The sequence below is a fragment of the Rosa chinensis genome, chromosome 6, assembly GCF_002994745.2.
Source record: "Rosa chinensis cultivar Old Blush chromosome 6, RchiOBHm-V2, whole genome shotgun sequence".
Classification (NCBI taxonomy): domain Eukaryota; kingdom Viridiplantae; phylum Streptophyta; class Magnoliopsida; order Rosales; family Rosaceae; genus Rosa; species Rosa chinensis.
In genome coordinates this window covers 19,387,356-19,402,492 of record NC_037093.1, presented here as the reverse complement: position 1 = coordinate 19,402,492, position 15,137 = coordinate 19,387,356, and the positions used below count along the sequence as shown (strand labels likewise).

The 15,137-nt window shown below is 39.2% G+C and overlaps 2 protein-coding genes across 8 annotated transcripts; both read left to right on the top strand.

Annotated features, from left to right (window-relative positions):
• Window positions 1-6,500: 6,500 nt before the first annotated feature.
• On the top strand, window positions 6,501-9,630 carry LOC112169353 (protein NONRESPONDING TO OXYLIPINS 2, mitochondrial). Of its 4 annotated transcripts, none has more exons than XR_005802035.1 (4): window positions 6,501-6,761; window positions 6,846-6,964; window positions 8,091-8,212; window positions 9,226-9,630. XR_005802035.1 is itself a non-coding variant. In XM_024306372.2 (3 exons), the coding sequence occupies exons 1-3, from the start codon at window positions 6,607-6,609 to the stop codon at window positions 9,243-9,245; spliced, it is 294 nt and encodes a 97-aa protein (XP_024162140.1). In that variant the 5' UTR covers window positions 6,504-6,606; the 3' UTR covers window positions 9,246-9,630. The 4 variants fall into 4 exon arrangements, 2 of the variants coding, with proteins under 2 accessions (XP_024162140.1, XP_024162141.1); XR_002924630.2 differs by having other exon boundaries at window positions 8,082-8,212; XM_024306372.2 differs by lacking the exon at window positions 8,091-8,212 and having other exon boundaries at window positions 6,504-6,761.
• A 440-nt stretch (window positions 9,631-10,070) lies between these two features.
• Window positions 10,071-13,707, top strand: LOC112172992 (uncharacterized protein At1g01500). Of its 4 annotated transcripts, XM_024310533.2 has the most exons (5): window positions 10,071-10,541; window positions 10,785-10,842; window positions 11,072-11,154; window positions 11,408-12,280; window positions 13,250-13,707. In XM_024310533.2, the coding sequence occupies exons 4-5, from the start codon at window positions 11,516-11,518 to the stop codon at window positions 13,472-13,474; spliced, it is 990 nt and encodes a 329-aa protein (XP_024166301.1). In that variant the 5' UTR covers window positions 10,071-10,541; window positions 10,785-10,842; window positions 11,072-11,154; window positions 11,408-11,515; the 3' UTR covers window positions 13,475-13,707. The 4 variants fall into 4 exon arrangements, with proteins under 4 accessions (XP_024166301.1, XP_024166302.1, XP_024166298.1 ...); XM_024310534.2 differs by lacking the exon at window positions 10,785-10,842; XM_024310530.2 differs by lacking the exon at window positions 11,072-11,154.
• Window positions 13,708-15,137: the final 1,430 nt, after the last annotated feature.

Sequence of the window (15,137 nt, the reverse complement as noted above, 5' to 3'; positions counted from 1 at the left end):
CAATCACACGGTGTCCTCAAAGGCTTCCTAGGCCTAGAGACTAATCCGTGCTAAGGGGATCTTGTCAGAACGCTTCCTCCCCCCTGGCCACCAAGAATATATTGGGATTTAACTCCAATAAGCGTTGGCAGGATTCGAACCCGAGTATGGGGGTTCCACACCTGGAGGCTCTTACCAACTCGACCACCTGTGGTGGTTCTCTTCAAATATATATGTTGAAACAACTCTAATCATTTCTCTTCAATAATCATAGCATTCAAACACATAAGAACTATCACTAAACATGGAGCCTAATCCTTATAGTTTCTTCCATTTCTTTCTGAGTCAAAAATTGGAAAAGAAAAAACAAAAAGAAGTAGATGATACAAGCAGCAAATTTTGCAACTAATCCATGAACTTGCAAGAACACAGAATCAAAAAAAGCAACAATTTTTTTGTCAAACTAACATTACACAACACCACCAATCCAATAAGAAAGTACCATAAACACAAAACTAAAGCTACTGACCCTCAATACAAAACTGATAATCAAACTATAGCTACTGACCTACAAACGAAATGTTGCTGAGTCCTATAGAAATAACAAACAAATTAAGATGGATTAAATACTGTTTACTCCCTATACTTATAGTGTAACGTCCCGAACCCAAATTCACCGGTTTACTAGTCATTTGGACAGTAAACGGTAATTTGTTTTACTTTTACTCTTTTTCAGCAACTTTAGTGGCCCTAAAAGTTGACTTTTTGTTCGGGTCAAAATTTGGGAAAATGTTCTTCATGGAAGTCGTAGAGTACGTTAAACCGAGCGCGTGCATATGTGGTGCGTAAAAATCGGAGTTCGTATGCGAAAGTTACAAGCGAAATAGTAAAGTTACTGTTCATTGGTAGAAAGTATAAATTTAAAAATTTACTGTTGCTGGGTAATTTTCCTCTCTCCCCTTTCCCCGCGTTTTCTCTCTCTCTCCCCGAGCTATCGCTCTCTCTCTCGCTCGCCTGCAACTCCGGCCTTCTCCCTCCTCCGGCCACCTGGTGGCATAAAGTCGACATCTTTGGACTCGCCTCCGCCCCCTCTTGGCACCGGTGGTGGTAGCTCACGGCGGTTTGGCCGGAAAACGAGGCATCGGCCCATGAAACTTTACTGTAGCAGTTTGGGATTTTCGTCGATTTCCGGCGATTCCGGCCATCTCCGGCCACCAAACCTGCGTCGAAGGAGCGGTTTTTCCCAAGGATCATGTTGCCCCTAGCCTTGAGCCATGATTTGTAGTGTGGAGGTCGAATCGAAGGTTTGAAATTCTGAGTTACTATTCACAATTCGGGTTCAAACTTCTCTTTAATTGTTGAGGTACTTCCGCTCATTTTCTAACTTGGTCACAGTTGAAAGAATTAATGGGTGTGTTGAGAAGGTGCTACTGCCAAATTTTGGTGGCCATCGGAGATGGTGGCGGTGGCGGCGGTAACGGCGGCTAGGGTAGCTTTTTAATTTAAATTTCTGGCTAGTTAAATTCTATAATTATCATAGAGCTTGTATGTGAAGTTTGGTGAATTTTGGAGAAGCTTGGAATTAATTATGAATTTTTGAAGGTTAGGGTTTCGATTATCGAATTACGAGAATCCGACCGTCGGATATCTCTCGGTTCTGCCTTGGAACCTTTAAATTAACGAATTGGTATTAGTGGTATAATTTGGGCTGAATCCGAGGAGAATGGGAGATGTAATTTATGAGGAATTGAGTTTAGGAATCATATTAAATTGTTGAATAATTATTCACGGAATATAATTGTGTACAGGATGTCGTACCGAGCTCTGGCTCGATGAAGGAACTCGTATGCGTGTCCGTCGGAATAGTACTGTGAGTGGACCTTTGATTTTAATTGATGCATGCAAATTAAATTCCGCAAGTTTTAAGTTATTGATTTATCAACTTATTTATCGAGCATTTTATTTTGGTTTGGATTATTGAATGTTTATTGGTTTGAACTTTCGAATTTAGATTTATTATGCTCGATTTGAGGATTTTGTTTTATGCGGATTCGGAAATTTATACTATTGATTTTATATTTATATTCAGCTCTTGGAGCTTTTTAAGAGATTTACGAAATAAGAATTCGAGGAAGCAAAACTTTATACTTCTTTATACCCTACTTATATTGGAACTTGAGATGATCTTGGCGTGCGGGGTCACGTCTTTATACACTTGGATTCTTATTTCGTGAGATAAGTGGGGAAATTATACAGATTTACTGGCTTTGGACGATCTCCTTCCTCACCATACGCGGGTCATGTGAATAGGTCTCCTCCTCACTTACTTTGTGTTTGTGAGTGGCAGTGAGGTAGCATTCTCCTCCTCACGTGGGTGGTAGTCGAGGTGATATTCTCCTCCTCACACAATCTATGTGTGAATGGAAGTTGAGGTTATTAGTTCTCCTCCTCGCACAATCTATGTGTGAGTGGCAGTCGAGGGTAGGTTGAGCCTGAGGGGCTCCATTCCCGTATGGTGAACCCATTTTCCCCATGTTCTTTTGTTGTTGTTCTTGACTAGCGGGGCTAGTCGGTCTTTTCTTAATTATTGCATGCATCGGGAGTTTTTAAAGAAATAAATGGGGGAAAGTATAAAATCTTTTTTGTTTAAAGTTATTTATTTTTGTCCACTCACGCTAACGTTTTTATGTACTTTCCCCTGGGCCCTTCGGTTTCAAATGCCCAGTGTGCAGGAGAAATTAGTTGAGGTAGGGCGTACATGGAGTCGAGGCATAGTCAACAGTATGGCTTCCGCGATTGCCTTTGAATTAGGTTTTCCTCATTTACCTTTCTATTAGAATTGCTCTGATTACCTGCGGGATTAAGGTTATTAAGTTGAGATTTGTGTGTTGTGAATTTGGTTGATGTTGTTTGGGGGAGCAGGGTGGCTCCAGGAGAATAAGGATGGGTGATTTAGAAGTGTAAATTCTCTTTCTACAGGTTTAGGGTTGTCCACTTTAGGGGAAGTTCTGCCTAATTTTTGGCAAAATTTCTTCTAAGGTGGGCCCCGCAGGTCCACTTCGGATTTCAGGGTGAAATTCGGGGCGGGTCCTGTCATATAGGGTTTCATCGTTTCAGTCCCTGACCTTTGAATTTCACCTAAAAAGTCCTTGAACTCTCAATTTCCTCCCAATTGGTCCCTGCCGTAAAAATTTTCTGTTAAAGTTGCCGAAAATGTCTATTATGCTCTCACTTACTTTGTTTTTTTAAATTTATTTATTTTCTCTCTTTTATTTCTTTTTTGAATTTTACCTCTTGAAGGTCTGTGGATTGGAACCATCTTGATGAGGAGATGAACAGAAGGAGGCGAGAGAGCCGGAAGAAGAAGAGGTAAAAAGAAAAAAAAGAGAGAGAGAGAGAGAGAGAGAGAGAGAGAGGAAGAGAAATATTTTTAATTTTATTTTATTTTTTAAGTAAATGAGGGTATAATGGACTTTTTAGGGGAAGATAACGGAGTTTTAGACGGATGTTTGACGGCAGGGACCAATTAGGAGGAAATTGGGAGTTCATGGACTTTTTAGGTGAAATTCGAAGGTCAGGGACTGAAATGATGAAACCTTATAAGTATAGGGAATAAACAGTATTTAACCCAATTAAGATCCAATAAGAAAGTACCATAAACACAAAACTAAAGCTACTGACTTGTAATACAAAACTGATAATCAGACTATAGCTACTAACCTGCAAACGAAATGTTGCTGAGTCTTGCAGAAATAACAAACAATTTTTTTTTTTATAAAAAAAAGAGGATCAAACAAATTAAGATCAGTACAGCTCTACCAAATTGCAAAAGCCTCAGAATTTCTCAACCAAAATTTCTCAGCTAAAGCTACTAAGCATAATCGAATTTCGATAGTATTGAATGCATAATCAGACTATAGCTACTGACCTTCAAGACTATAGTTACTGACCTGCCGGTGTCGAGCCCTTGCTTCGCCGCCGGGGTCACTTGCTTGGTTCTCCGCCGGGATCGCGCCCTTGCTTCACTGCCAGGGTCGCGCCCTTGCTTCACCATCGGGGTCTTGACCTTGCTTCTCCTCCGGGGTCTCGCACTTGGTTTGCTGCCCGGGTTTCGCGCTTGGTTCGCCGTCCGGGTTGCGCGCTTAGTTCTCCACCGGGGTCGCGAGCTTGGTTTGCCGCCGGGGTCTTTCGCTTGGTTTGCCGCCGGGTCGCGCACTTGCTTCGCCTCTAGGTCGCACGCTTGCTTCGCCGCTGGGTTGCGTCCTTGCTTTGCCGCCAGGTTGCACCCTTGCTTCGCCGCCGAGTCGTGCCCTTGCTTCCCCGGAGCCCTAGATGTTTTGATTTTCGGACGGTTTAGATTTTGGGGTCGCTTTGATTTTGGGAGAAATGGTTTATATTAGTCAGTGGCATGTTTCGTAAATTTCTTAATATTTGAGTGTTCTTTCTTTACGATGGGCTAATGGTTGTTGACCGCACGGGCTCCATGTTTTGGAGTATGCTATTGGTAAATAATAGTGTCACATTGTAGTTATTGGTCAATAACTCTATTTAAATGGACAGTCTACATTCAACTTCTTTTTCCTTTTTTTTTTCATATCATTCCTTGTACGTTCCATAACTATTGGTGGCCACTTAAAAAAATTATCAAAATTAATATCACTTAGTAAATTTATCGTTCATCTAAAATATTTATTCAAAATGCTCATCACTAATATTTATTTATTTACATTATATTTTTGAAGTAATGATAATTTTATTGATAAATAGCGCATGCCAAGAATGCCATTTTAGAGCATCTTTAGCAATGCTAGCCATTTTTGAGTCAAATTTTAGCCAAAGTATCGAAAAAGTCATTTTAGCTAGCCACTTTAGAAATACGTCTGCATCAATACTCTCTATTTTAGCTAATTTTGAATTTATATTATTTTTAAAATGAAGATTAGATTGCTTAAATGTATTTATAAATTACATAAAGTAACTTAAAATGAATGTTTTAAATTATAGAAAACCTTATCTCGCTTTCTATATTTAGGAGCGAGATAACTAAAAGTTATAATAGAGAGCCACTTAGGAGTCTGGTGCAGCTGCTAAAATAGATGAAAAGCTAAACATGCTCTCTAAAATAGCTAAAGAGCCAAAATAGAGAGTGTACTAAAAATGCTCTTACATACGTACCCACCCGCTGCCACATAACAATGGACAGAACAAGGCTTCGTAGAGGAGCCATAGTGGTACATTAGTTGGTCTATCATTATTAGAACCTATCGCTCACTTATTTAAAGCAAACCTATAACTATGAACTAATCTCGCATAGTAATAGGCTAGTTAAATCAAAACTAATTAAAAAATGAGTACAAAAACCCAATGCTCATTTTGGGCTTAAGAGATCCCGGCCCAAAACTTGATTTCAATGCTGCAATCCTAACTAGCGGCCCAAGAAGCCCAAGGACCCACCAGCATACTTCCCCCGCCACCAGAGTCAGCCGTTTAACCAGCCATGATCTGAACACTGACATAGTCAACGGTAATTCCGCAGTCTCCGTCGTCAAAGCCACCAAGAGCTGGGCTCGGATAGGAGCCCCAAAACGGCACAACACCTGCCACAATGATCTGGACACCCAGATCCAGTTATGTACTCAAGCCCATGAAAATCCGCCACCAGCAGCCAGCTTCATTGACATCAGCAGCCCCATCGTGACAGCACCATCACATGCTTGTAGTGGCGTGCCTCCATCCTTCGCATTGGTCTCTGATCCGAATAGATCAAACCCCAAGGACCCAAGATCAACACTACCGCCATACCCAGTGGCATCGCCTTTGCCGAGTTCGAGACAAGAATTCTGCATTCCTTGATTCAGATTCAGATACGGTAGCCGCCTAGAATTAGAAGAGAAGGCAAAAGGCAGCCCCGTCCAGATAAGATCAGATGGGAAGCAACCATCCCAAGGGGGCGGTCCGACCATTGCTGAAGCAGAAACACCATCACGTAGATCAAGGGAGAGAGGTAGACAGAGACGCCTTAAGATTGGTTGGCTGGAGCTGTGTTTGGCACCGTCACACGGGAGTGACGTTATGGTTAGCAATAGAGAGAGGCGCCGCTAGAGAGAGATTAGGGTTAGCCATTCCCTTTAGCACGAAAGGTGACCCTTTTTGTTTTTGAAAGTTTATTTGTTTACATTATATTTCTTAGTTATAATAAATAATTAATATAATATTAAATGAACAGTGTCATGACTGGATGACCCAGACCCAACAAGTGAAAATAGATATTAAAAAAAAAATAGACAGTGTTCTGACATAGTAACCCAACAGATAAGCTTGCCCTTATAGCTTAGGTCATCGGGCTATTTCAATTCATTACCATAAACTAGAAGACGTTACCATCACTCCTCCATCTCTTGTTCCTTGTAAATGGTTGTCATGTCAAATGCCCATTTGCCATTCCTAAATTCTCAATCACATTTGTTTGTGTACTGGGCTTGACACCGAATATAAGTGGAGATCGCCAAATATAGGCCCAAACAACTTTCCCTTAGCAGCGGGTAGGGTTTAAGCGAGTCTCTGCCTCTACCGGTTCAACCAATTCAACTCACTCTCCCTTCGTTTCCAGTCACTCTTCTCCAGAAAATGGCTTCGTTGTGCAGATCAGCTCTCATGGCTGGCTCAAGATCCATATCATCTCGCTCCAGAACGCTCACCCAGAGCTCCCTCAACGCCTTAAACCCCAAACCCATGTCGTCTCCCTTTGCTTCCTCCACTAAAGCCATGCCTAGCGCTATAAGGTTCAACCTTTCTCAAACCCCAGCTCACCCACTTCTTCCAATTTTTCCAATTCTCATCATGATTGTTATTTGTAATATGTACAGGTTCGTTTCGGTATTGGGTAGCTTGGAATCAATGATGCCGCTTCACAGTGCCATTGCTTCTGCTCGGCTCAAGTCCAACATTGCCTTCGATTCCACCTGCTGGAGTTGCCTTTCTCAGGGTAACCCACTTAACTTAACATCCTTCTCTGTTTTCGTTTGGTGTTTGTGTCTTTCGAGTGTTCTGGTCTTTTGACAACTAAGGTTTCCTTTGTGTTAGTTGTTAGTTGTAGTTATTAATTTGGCAGACCCTTTGGATAGTTGAGTGAATCTCAGTGAAAGCTTGAACCTTGTCTTGAATGGTTGTTTTCTGTCATTAATTTCGAGAACCAAAACATGGGTACTTGTCTAAGTTAGAGCACCGATGTGGTTAGAGTTGAGACTGTTCAGTAACGAGCAGCCGCATAAGATGGTCATTTCTTGTCTAGTGCATAGTATTGCACTTATTACGTCTTTTTTTTTTTATCAATGGATGTCTATCTCTGACTCATTTTTTTACATCTGGTATAGGTCTTGCATCACCATTGTGACAAGGCCCGCCGGCTATGTGAGGCAATCGGTGCATAGGATTTTCCCTCTGTGTCACTTTATGAACGGAAAAAAGAACCTTTCATGTCTTGAATGTTTGGACTCTGCCTTGTGTAGCTGATGTCAACTTTTTTATTTTGGTTATTTAGTTGCTGACATTAAACTTCTGTCGAGTTGCTTGGTGGTTCTTTTGAGGATGATTTTTGCTCTCCTGCCGATTTCAAAGTACATGTTGATTAATGCCTAGACTATTCATATGGATTGCCATTTTTTATAAATATAAAATAGCTGTATGCCAATAAATTATTTATTTTTACCGCAACTCTAATTGGTGTTAATATTTCTTCGTTGTCAGTCATGATTAGCATTTTATTAATGTGTTTGTGAAAGAACTAGATTTCTGTTCGGGCTTGACTTGTTTTATAATTGATATAATAAAGATGTCATTTTGAAAACTTGTTTTACCCCCTTTTAGGACTCATGCATAATTGATTATATCACTGCATGTGGTTATCAAAAGAAAAAAAAAATGCACGACTGTTTGTGAGTTGGATGGAAGGGAGATTTTGAGGATTTTTTAGTGCTAAAGCCAAGGGTCATTAGGTTCTTTGCCACACCCTGTTCCACCAACTAAACAATATTTTTTCTCTCTTTATCGGTAGAGTTTCTTCATCTACTGATCTTCTCCTATATTTCTTAATTGGTCTTTAGACGTTGCAGTTCCTCGGTGACAACAACTCTGGGCTGAAGTCATTTCAAGTTTTCAACCAAATAGGCTTGCATAGTGGCTCCTCCATCTTTGTCCTTTCATTTTTCCGTTTGATTTCTGGCAATTGCATTGTGTAAGTTTTACTTGGTTTTCCTAAAAGATATTCACTTTTTCTTGAATATTGAATATTTAGTATGCACATTGTAATCTTATCAAGTACATTCCTAAGGTTGACGTCCGATCTCTTCTCGTCACACAGTTATTTACTTGGACTTTGTGTGCTTCAGTGAACCTCTGAAACCCTTGGAACCACCTGTCCTTCAGTCTAGGACTTAGGGGTAGTTAAACTACTAGCTTAATAGCAATAGAAAAGGCATACAAATTGGCCAAAGCAGTCATAAACTTGTGTTTGGAAATAAGAAGTTGGAGTTTTTGCAGAATTTGGTTGTGTTTTCCTATGGGTGGCTCTCTGGTTTCTAATTGGTCACTGATAGGAGACATTAGATAATCCCCTAGCTTAATACCAATAGGAAAGACTTTGTGTGCAATGAATTGGCCAAAGCAATCATAAACTTGTGTGGGGAAAGAACTGGTTGGAGTTTGTGCAGAGTTTGGTTATGGTTTTCCTATAGGTTGTTCTGAGATTTCTAATTGGTAACTGATATGAGAAAGCTAGACCTAGGGAACACACAGATGGTTAGGGCTTGGTATCTGAGGAGGTACTGTGTTAAATCCACAGTAGTGGCTATTTTGTATACAATTTCAACAGAAAAAATTGACATCGTAGGGGATTAGGCCGAAATGATGATGATGATCACTATCCTGATTAACCTTAGCATGATCTCCTTTATGTGGGTCATAAAGGATAACTGTGATGTGATAGAGAAATTGTTTGACTACCGCTCATTTTTATGATTAGGTCATTGTCCAAACTTATGACTGCTTAGACTAGATATCTTATTGGAATGCCCATTTAAATAAAGTAGCCTATAGCCTACTAATGGGTTAAAGCAGAACTAATCTAATCTGCTCAACCTTGAGCAGCTTCAGATTTTTTGTACTTATAATTGTTTGACTGGTTACATTTTTTCTTTTCTTCAGTAAATAGTATGATTGTTAAGCTAATTATAAATTATTCTTGGGTAGGGCTTGTCGATCCCAGCTGAACATGAACCAAAACTAACCAAGCAACCTGGCATCACTTCGATCAAGTTTCACTGTACTGAGCTCCTTATGGTGCAGAAATTGCTGTTTCTTAGACGATTCCTTCATCAATTTTCATTTTACTTGAACTATAACAGACCCATTCCATTGTTATGGCGCATAATGTATGCTTGGACACAAGAACTAAAACTTGTGAACCTAGAAATATAGGAACTGTTTTGTTTGTATGGTTAGTACTTAATACTGCCTAGTATGGTATCTACTTGTTCGGCTCATGCGGGATACATGTGACGTGCCGAGGCATAAAGCTGATTTTGGGTAATAATGTATTGTTGAGGGTCTAAATTTAATTTCAGTCTCTTTTCACAGAAATGCAGAATTGTGAACTATTTGGCTTTAAATAGGGTTGAGCAAGTTTTAAAATGTCAAATCACGTTACCCAGATATGATATGTTTGCATTATATGGGAACACCGTAACATGGCATGTGAGGTTTTTCAATGTAATTCTTTTTTTGGGTCACATTGGAGAGAAATCAAATTCGTGATCTAATCTATTCCTAATTCTCTCTCATTACTTGAGCTAATCCTAAGGTGAAAATGTAATTCATCAACGAAGCATGAGGGAAAATGTACAAATTGGAATCAAAAACCATATCGGAGAAAATGCTTAATACGTCCATCTCTCTGGCAACTTTTTCTTATAAATGGTGGTTTACAGAAAAATGTGCCAACAGCTCAAGTGCTAAATATCTTTTATTTTTTTTGACGTGGGAGATTGGTATTCTAACACTATCACCGGCCATGTTGGTTCACACTCTCAGTGTTAGCCAGGTGCAATTGCGTGGCCAAACTGCTTTGATATCAGCTGATTTTTTGGTACGTTTGATGCAAAATAGAACGTCCCTTTCTCATGCCGACTGCATGCCACCCTTCTTCCCCTTCTTCTAGGATAAGATCTCATCATATTCCAATCAGACACATAATGAGACACCCCACTTCTAATAAATAAAATTTATGCCTCTCCTCCATCCCATTAAGAATCTACTTGCCAAATCCAAATTAAGAGAAACCCTTTGTTATTGGTGATATTTGAGGAACTGGGTTGGTCTTACTTTTCTTGATAATGCATCTCCCAGTTCTATGACTCGGGTACCTCTCTGTTTTCTGATTTGTTAACTTGGGATTTGCTCTTGCGTGGCCACAAATTTTATGTGCGGAAGGGAATCAATCAAAAGCTTTCGTTTGGGTGGATTGGAGTCTTTATCATATGGTTTGTCGGGGATGTGAGATACTTGTGGTGAGTTTTTCTGGGTTTTAAATTAGTGTTGGTGATTACACGCACACTCACATCACACACTCCTTGTCTGTTTATATGAAGTGGGAAAAATGTCGTTTATTGCTGTAATTTTGTTGGCAGCTGTGAGCTTCCATGTCGTTTTCAGTCTGTTTTGATCAGTAATAAGAAGGGTTTAGTTTGCAGGCTGAATTTATATGGGTTTAATACATATATTGAATTATATTCCCTGTCAACAATTTGCAGTAGTAAAAACCTTCAAGCCTTTAGCTTTATTGCTCTGCACCTCTGCTGCTACTAGCTTGTAAGTTTCTAGTTGAATCCTTTGGATTTGTTTTCATATATGTTTTCAGTTTGATGTGGTCTTAAACCAGGTTATGTTTTCAATCTTGGGGTTTCAACTGCTAGGACTTGTGATTTTTGGATTTTCTCCCATATTATCCTGTACTTTATCCTCTCTATTTTTTTCTTTGTTTTGGTGTTTCTTTTTGCTACTGCTCTTTCCTTACACTTGATAGTTATTTGTTTCTCAGTTGATTTATTACAAAAAAACTTGCATTCATGGTCGGTTCTGCTATTCAGCTCATTCCCTTGATGGGGTTTCCTGTCTAATTAAGTAAAGCTTCTTCTCTTACCCTTTATTTTGTTTTATTATTTATCTTGTTCTGAGTTCTGATAATGGTTTCAACTCTAGGAACTGGGTTTTCTTTTGTCCCAACTGGTTTTGTTCTTATCTTCTGATACAAATAGATAGAATGTTCTTTCATTTCCTTGCATACAAGAAGCTGAGTATCCTGCCCTTTCTGTTTTTCATCTCCATGCGATGTTGCAATGATTGGTTTAAATTGATTTCATTGATGTGAATGTAGGTTTGCTATTGTCGTAGGAGTTCCATCTGTAAGCATATCACTTCATGCACTCAGTTGAAGTGGAAGTATTTTCAAATCTCATAGAGGAAAACTGAAGAATAGTGTATCATGGAAAATTCTTATGAGACCTCAAACAGCCACACACCTATTTTCAATGGCTATGCACCTACTTCAAATGGCCATGGACCTATTTCAAATGGTCGTGGGTCAACTGGTGATGGCCACATGATTGGGAGACAATCCACCTACCAACCCAAGGTGTCACTACCTTGGCTTGATGTAAGAGTTTTCTATGTTAGGATTAGTAAATGTGAGATTGATGATTCGGCTCCAGAATTCCTCACGGTAAATCACATTCCATTGGATGCTGATACTCTTCTTGAAGTCAATGGTGTTAGAACTAGCATGTATTCAGATGGGGAAACAACTCTTCTTCGAAGAGACCGGTTAGATAAGAAGTCAGAAGAAGCTACGTTTGTCAGCACTGATAGTATAAGGATGACCGGAAGTGTGAAGTTTGAGGTTTTTGACAAGGATGTTATCGTGCTATCTGGGGTTTTAGAGTTGTGTAATAATATTGGTTTCATTGCAGAAACAGATCATCATGGCCCGAGATGGAGCATGAATTGTGAAACAAATATAATTGCAAGCACTGGCTTCTTTAAACCAAAGCAGTTTACGGGTTCAGAGTCTGCAACACCCTCAATTGAAGTATACATTGCAGGGTCCTTCTTGGGAACTCCAATAATTCTAACAAAGACTTTACAGCTGAGTCCTTGGAAGAAGCATACGAGGAAAGGGTTATTGGATTCAATACCAGAGTATGATGCAACTGAAGACGAGAACAATAATCCTTCTAGGTTCATGTTTCAGGTATTTATATACTCCCTATTTAGTATGGTTGCAGACTTAATTATACGTAATCTGCTAGTTGGATTTGTCCTGCTCTCTGTTGTGACAATGTTTCATTTACCATGCTCATGCTTGATACAGAGTTTGTTACTGGTCATACTGTCATACACTTGCATCATCACCCAAAATTAAATAACCAAGTAAAGAAGTTGTTCAATATTGCATGCCCTGAGGAGCATATACAATCTTGTAGTACAATGTTGCGAAGCTACATAGTATCAATTTTATCATCATATGTTTCTTTGAGTTGTATAATGTATGGTGTTCCTGTGTGGTTTTTCTCTCTCAGCTGATTCTCCCAGATCCAAAATTTGATAGGAGATAAAATGATGTCAATCCTGTTCAAAATTTCAGATGCTACAAAACGACTAGGATATTATTCCTTGTTTATTTGTCCTCTGAGAGCATTTTGGATATTATGTAGTAAGAGTCTTAGTACAGTATTACAACCTATAATATCTGGTCTAAAGTATTGTGCAAAGTGATTTAAGGTGGATATAAACAGATTGAAGATCCTAATAACCTGTTCACATCTTTAGGTGTTGTGGTGATAGTGGAGTGGTTTCTTGATCTCTGATACATGCTTGTTAATGAGACACATACTAATTCATCTTCAACTCAATTATTGAGCAGTTGATAGCTTTTTGATTAATTGACAACTTGACATGAGGTATAGTTTTATGACTAGAGCAACCAAGGCATTTTCTCAACGTAATAGTAATTAAGATGGTAGTTTTGCAGTAGCTTGCTCTCATTTGGTTTTAGCTGCCAAACCTGACAGTATTTGCATAATATATTTGGTAGTCTTTAGAAAACCATCAGAGTTCCCTGACAACATGCATCGTCACTCACTTTGACCAAGCATTCTGCATTTTCATTTACTTTTGTCAACTTTTTGGCATTTTATATTTTTTTAATTTAACTTCACAGGGACCAGAATACTTGGACCTGAAACCAGAATATGGAGAAAATAACTTGTACTACTCTGGGACATATTTAGAAGGTGAAGATGGAGAGCTTTCATGGTTTAATGCTGGTGTGAGAGTTGGTGTTGGGATTGGCTTGAGCATATGCGTTGGGGTTGGCATCGGAGTAGGTTTGCTTGTTCGAACTTACCAAGGCACCACTCAGAGCTTTAGACGGCGGCTACTGTAATGCATATTTCCACTGATTTTTCCATTTTGCCCTAACACCGCGGAGCTCCCTCACTTTCCAGTGACAACTGTGGTTTTTTTGACATATATAATATATATACCGTTCTGTCTCAAGGCTTGTAATTTGCACTGAAGTGCAGAAAGTCCATGATTTTCCTGTGTGTCTTTGAATTGATAAACTGCAATATGTTCCAAAGGTATATTCATAAAAGCTTTCTTTTTTCCAGTCTCTCCTGAACTTGATATCATTGGGGATGAAGTCAGAAGTCATTAGTGAGTTGAGCTCCTAGATAGTGCAGCTAATGCAATCTTCTGTTAGGCTTTCACTTCTATTCTCTGATGCAATACCAGGCAACTTAGCACTCTACTAGCCATCTCCCTGGGGGATGGTGTGATTGGAGTCTGGAAATTCTCCCTAACAATCATGACAAAGCTGGCTGAAAACCATAGGGCTTTATTTGGATACAGTGTTTTCAAAATGAGGATTTGTATTTGACAACAAGAATTAGTTTGTTATAAGGATGTCGAGCATCAAACAGAATGTATCAGGTCTGACTAGTGCAATCGAATCTAGAAGTTAAATGTAATCTGATAACTTTACGCAAGGCAGAGACTTGTGAAATGGATTTAAAATCAGTATCTGCAGAGGGATCATATATAAAGTTACTGTGATATCTTCTTTCTTTGATCGTCATATAAAAGTCAGGGTAATACTTGCTGATCCTGGTGTAGTCAATATAGACTAAAACTCACGAGCATGGAGAGAAGCAGTGTGCACTCCTTTGTATCTAATGAACAAGTGTACTACAAAGGAAATTGGAATACAAAACACAATTTGAGGCATGGAGCGGCAGAAAACCATATGTCAACTTCAAGGTGTTTGTTTTTATATGATATGCTTATATTCCAAAGGAAACAAGCAAGAAACTTGATGATTCAGGTGGGAAATGCATCTATGTGCATTACAGCACTCAAACTAAAGGCTGAACACTAGAGAAGGTAAAGATGTTATCTTCAATGAGAAAATCTCTTGGGATTGGAAGCAAAAGGCAATTCTATGTGAATGAAGAGAATGTAAAGAAAAGTTTGTTGAAAGATCTCCACAATAAGTAACTCTAGTGGGCAGACCTCAGTTACAAGCAGCTGGATCTTCATCACCAAGTTCATCATTAATTAGAATGAAGAGTTTCAATGGTTTCTATGCTAGCTGCAATTCTGTGTTGCAGAACCATATCTTTGAAGAGACAAGGAAGACGAAGCCTGGAAGAATGCTATGTCGGAAGAGATCGATGTGATTGAGAAGAGCAGCACATGGGAGCTTGTGATAGATCAATGCTGTGTTCTTATTTCTTACTTCTTAAATTGGAATTTCACTTTTGTTTCTATGCTTCGAATTATCATACTTATATGTTGGCATTCCACCGGATATGTCAGTTGTGGTTCCACTTCCACCTCTTTCCAGACAGACCCGCGTGCCCAAGCCTAATGGAAAGAGATCATCATCTTCCCAAGTCTCTGCCACCCTCAATATCATAACATGACATGAGGTTTTATCAATTCGATTAAACAAATGACCCCTCAAAATAATAAAGTACATCTGCTATTTGGATGAATAGGACAGCTTACAAAAGGAAATGAAAAGAATAAAAATTAGATACCATCAT

Bases quoted from the DNA above. Each gene is read 5' to 3' on its own strand.
- LOC112169353 (XM_024306372.2), top strand. From the start codon at position 6,607: ATGGCTTCGTTGTGCAGATCAGCTCTCATGGCTGGCTCAAGATCCATA. The intron at 6,762-6,845 runs GTTCAACCTTTC...TAATATGTACAG, and splicing joins GCCATGCCTAGCGCTATAAG to GTTCGTTTCGGTATTGGGTA. The intron at 6,965-9,225 runs GTAACCCACTTA...ATTCTTGGGTAG, and splicing joins CTGGAGTTGCCTTTCTCAGG to GGCTTGTCGATCCCAGCTGA.
- LOC112172992 (XM_024310534.2), top strand. From the start codon at position 11,516: ATGGAAAATTCTTATGAGACCTCAAACAGCCACACACCTATTTTCAAT. The intron at 12,281-13,249 runs GTATTTATATAC...TTAACTTCACAG, and splicing joins CTTCTAGGTTCATGTTTCAG to GGACCAGAATACTTGGACCT.